Source organism: Malania oleifera, chromosome 1, assembly GCF_029873635.1.
Source record: "Malania oleifera isolate guangnan ecotype guangnan chromosome 1, ASM2987363v1, whole genome shotgun sequence".
NCBI classification, from domain to species: Eukaryota; Viridiplantae; Streptophyta; class Magnoliopsida; order Santalales; family Ximeniaceae; genus Malania; species Malania oleifera.
Genome location: NC_080417.1, coordinates 149,696,496 through 149,700,031, shown reverse-complemented (window position 1 = coordinate 149,700,031; position 3,536 = coordinate 149,696,496). Strand labels below are relative to the sequence as shown.

Genomic DNA, 3,536 nt, shown 5'->3' with positions numbered 1-3,536 from the left:
TTCCTAAAATTAGTTCTCAACTTCTAGTTATTTCTAAATTCTAACCCTAAGACTTGCTTTCTACTCTTTAAGTGTCTCAAAATTCCTCTCGTCTCTTGTGTAGCCCAATGACTATATTTCTAATTATTTCAGTCATCTCACCCTCGTCCCATGGACATACAAAAAATCTTAAAATTCAAAATAATTGAAAAATACAAAATGAATATTGTTGCCCATATATATATATATATATATTAAAATATGAAAATATTTTGAGAAATTTAATGGTAGATGCTTTAATTGCATTTATAATTAAGGAAATTATAAAGAGATGAAATGTCAAAACCCTAATTGCATGTTTCGTATTTAAAAATGTATAGAAATGGAGAGAAACATAATGAAATCTACCATTTAATTGACAAAAAAATTTATTCAATTGTTTCCTATGCACTTTTCCCTCAAAATCAAACATGTCCTAAAATTGTCTATCCACAATAGAGTGTTTAGGATAAAGAATAAACTAAAAAATGCATTTAGCCATTAATTAAGGAAATAGGTCAAAGACAAAATTTTAGGTTCAAGTAAAATAATTAGCTAAAGCAATTAACAGCAGAAGATTAATCTGTACAATTAATAGCAGAGCTGGAATCAAATCCAAAAACGGGTGCCCTTTCCTTTACTTCGGGTGCGATCCAAAAGATCGGATGATCAAAAAACTTGAACCAGCTCAGATTATTGGATCCGAAATCCAACACGTCCACATAGTGACTCCAAGTCTCAACGTTACCCAAATAATAAATGCAATTTCCCTTGCAAGGTCCTGTTGAACCCGCACGCGAAACGGATACGGACTCGCTCCGATGACCCAAAAAAAGAGCTTCATCCCCCAAATTCGTCACCCTCTCCCATTCACCATTCCCCAAATCCAACCTGAACACTTCAAATTCACGTTTCGCCGGCGCCGCCAGCACCAGCATGAAGTTTCCGGACGACGACTCTACCAAATACTTATCGTCAAAGTGAAACTTCGGCGGGTCTGCAATCTGGATAAGGTCCGGGTCACTCGACCCAAGCTGGAGCTTGAAGATGAAGACGCTACCTTTGGCATCGACGAGATAGAATTGGCCCTTGTAGAACACGACGTCACTGAACGGCAACTTCGACGGAAAATAGACTCTCGTCCACTGATCATCCGCCGGATGACAAAACGCCAGACAGCCCTGCCCAAATAAATATGAAAACGTTACCAGAATCACGCAATTAAGGTCCGCCGGAGACGACGAGAAGGCGAATCTCTCGATGTCGAGATCAAGGTCCGGCCAGAGAAGCAGATTTTTCGGCGAAGGGAGGAGGACGATGGATTTCGAGAAAGGATTAAAGAGTTGAACATCGGAACAGCGTCGCCAGCGACCGGTGCTGAGTAACCAACCGCCGGATGAAACGCGCGACCAGCGTTGCCGGGTCTCCCGGAGGCACATTGGGTGTCGATTTTGGGTTGAAAAATCTAAAACTTCGCTGGGAGAATCGTCGGCGCCAAGAATCAAAAGGAAAGGAGGAAAAGTCGGGATTAACTTGAGATGCGCCACCTTCGCCGGAGAACGCCAAGAAACGCAGACAGTTTTACAGCGGCAAACGTCGATGAAGGTCAGGCGGCCAAAGATGAGCTCGAGGAGCTCCGGCGGAAGGAAGGCCCAAGAAATGGCCGCCATTAGTGGAGAACAAGAAAAAGGAAACAGAGTCAAATTAATTAATAGGCGGAGGAGGGGAAGGCTAAACCTCTTATAAAACCCCAGTCATAAGATAAGATAGATTTATTCGGAAGAATTTTATAATCAATTGGTTACTTTTTGATAAAGAAATATCCTTTATAGATATAGATAAATTAGATAACTTTATCATTAATATCAAATTTTAAATTCTAAATTTCTTTTCAATTAGATCTAACCATTTTCAATTGAGAATTCCTCTTATACAACCCTAGAATTTTATTCTAATCAGAATTCATTAGGAAGTCCTAAGATAATTAGACAACTTTATCATTAATGTCAAATTTCAAATTCTAAATTCCTTTTCAATTAGATTTAACCATTTTCAATTCAAGTTAATCAAAATTGATATCCTTATTTGTGATTAAAATTACTTAATTTTAAACAATGAAAATTTTGTAAAAATTCTTTTAATTACAATTTGTTTGAAGTGATTATAAATATAAATTAATGACTTTTAACTTTTAAGCTATTAATTGGTTAATCTAAGTATTTTTTTTTAAATAATTCATGTACTATCTGGATCTTTAATTTTTGTATGATAACAATTAATTGATAGTGAGTTTAACCATTTTTAAAGTTCAAGTTTTTTCAATAAAAAATTTTCGGTATTAATTTCAAGAATAGATAAAAAGAAGATGAATAATCAGTTCACATGATGAAGACTTAAGATATAAATCAATAAATAATTAAAATTTGCAGAAAAATTGTTATCATTTAGGATACTTTGGTTGTGTTTAAAAATAAAAATTTCAAGAATATAAAATCCTAAATCTAACCTTACAAACACAAAAAAAAAAAAAAAAATTACCATAATTAATGACCATACAATAAAGTAATATTGTGTTTGAAAGTAGGGGTGGCAAAACGTGTAGGGGGTCAGGTATAGACAGGTCATAAACGGATTTGGGTTCGGATTGACCAATTTATTAATAGGTAACTAATATATAAACTCAAATACGTCCGTTTAATAAACGGATACCCATTAAAAACTCGTTTAAAAATATAATTTATTTATTTTAAATTTTTTAAAACATTTCATATAAGGTGACATAATTTTTTCATTAAAAACAATACTTTTATTTTATTTATTAATATCTTAACAAAAAATCATAAAATGTAGAAAATAGTACATCTTTTTAATTAATATATTTTTTAATATAATATATATAATTAAACGAGTCACTCAGCGAGTACCTAACCCAAACCCGCCTAACATGTTTATTAAACGGGATGGATTTGGGGTGACTTGTTTATAAACAGGTCACCTTCTGTTAAACTAAAACCCGATTTAAACGGGTGGTTCATGGGTCACCCATAGAGTTTCAACTCATTTTTCCACTCCTATTTTAAAGCATAGATTTCAAATCTTAAATTTAAACTTAAATAAATTTGAACAAAATTTGATACAATTTTAAATTACATATTATCTATATTCAATACAAATCCAAATTAAAAAATCACTCTCCAAATAGCCCTAGTGTAGTGGGCCTATTCTGGAAACTGGATTTTTCTGTAGCAGCCCAATGGGTTGGGTTAAAGCCCACTAAAAATCAACTTTGGGTCAATAGTGCTCATAAAGTCCTTGGGTTGGGCTAGGTTAAAGTCAATCAATAAATGCTATTCATCACGAGAATTCTACGATGCATCCTCTCCTGCGCCCTATCAAGTTTAAAACATAACTAAAAAATTATATTAATAAGGCTTAGTAAAAGTCTCAATCTATAACATTTAAAAGTATTTTTTTTTTTTTTAAAGTAAAAGTTGAGTTTTATAAATTAGAAAAACTTT

The 3,536-nt window shown here is 33.4% G+C and overlaps 1 protein-coding gene across 1 annotated transcript; it reads right to left on the bottom strand.

Moving 5' to 3' along the window:
- Positions 1–399: 399 nt before the first annotated feature.
- On the bottom strand, positions 400–1,725 carry LOC131164460 (putative F-box protein At5g55150). Its single transcript, XM_058121659.1, has one exon. The coding sequence runs from the start codon at positions 1,686–1,688 to the stop codon at positions 597–599; it is 1,092 nt and encodes a 363-aa protein (XP_057977642.1). The 5' UTR covers positions 1,689–1,725; the 3' UTR covers positions 400–596.
- Positions 1,726–3,536: the final 1,811 nt, after the last annotated feature.

Bases quoted from the DNA above. Each gene is read 5' to 3' on its own strand.
- LOC131164460 (XM_058121659.1), bottom strand. From the start codon at position 1,688: ATGGCGGCCATTTCTTGGGCCTTCCTTCCGCCGGAGCTCCTCGAGCTC.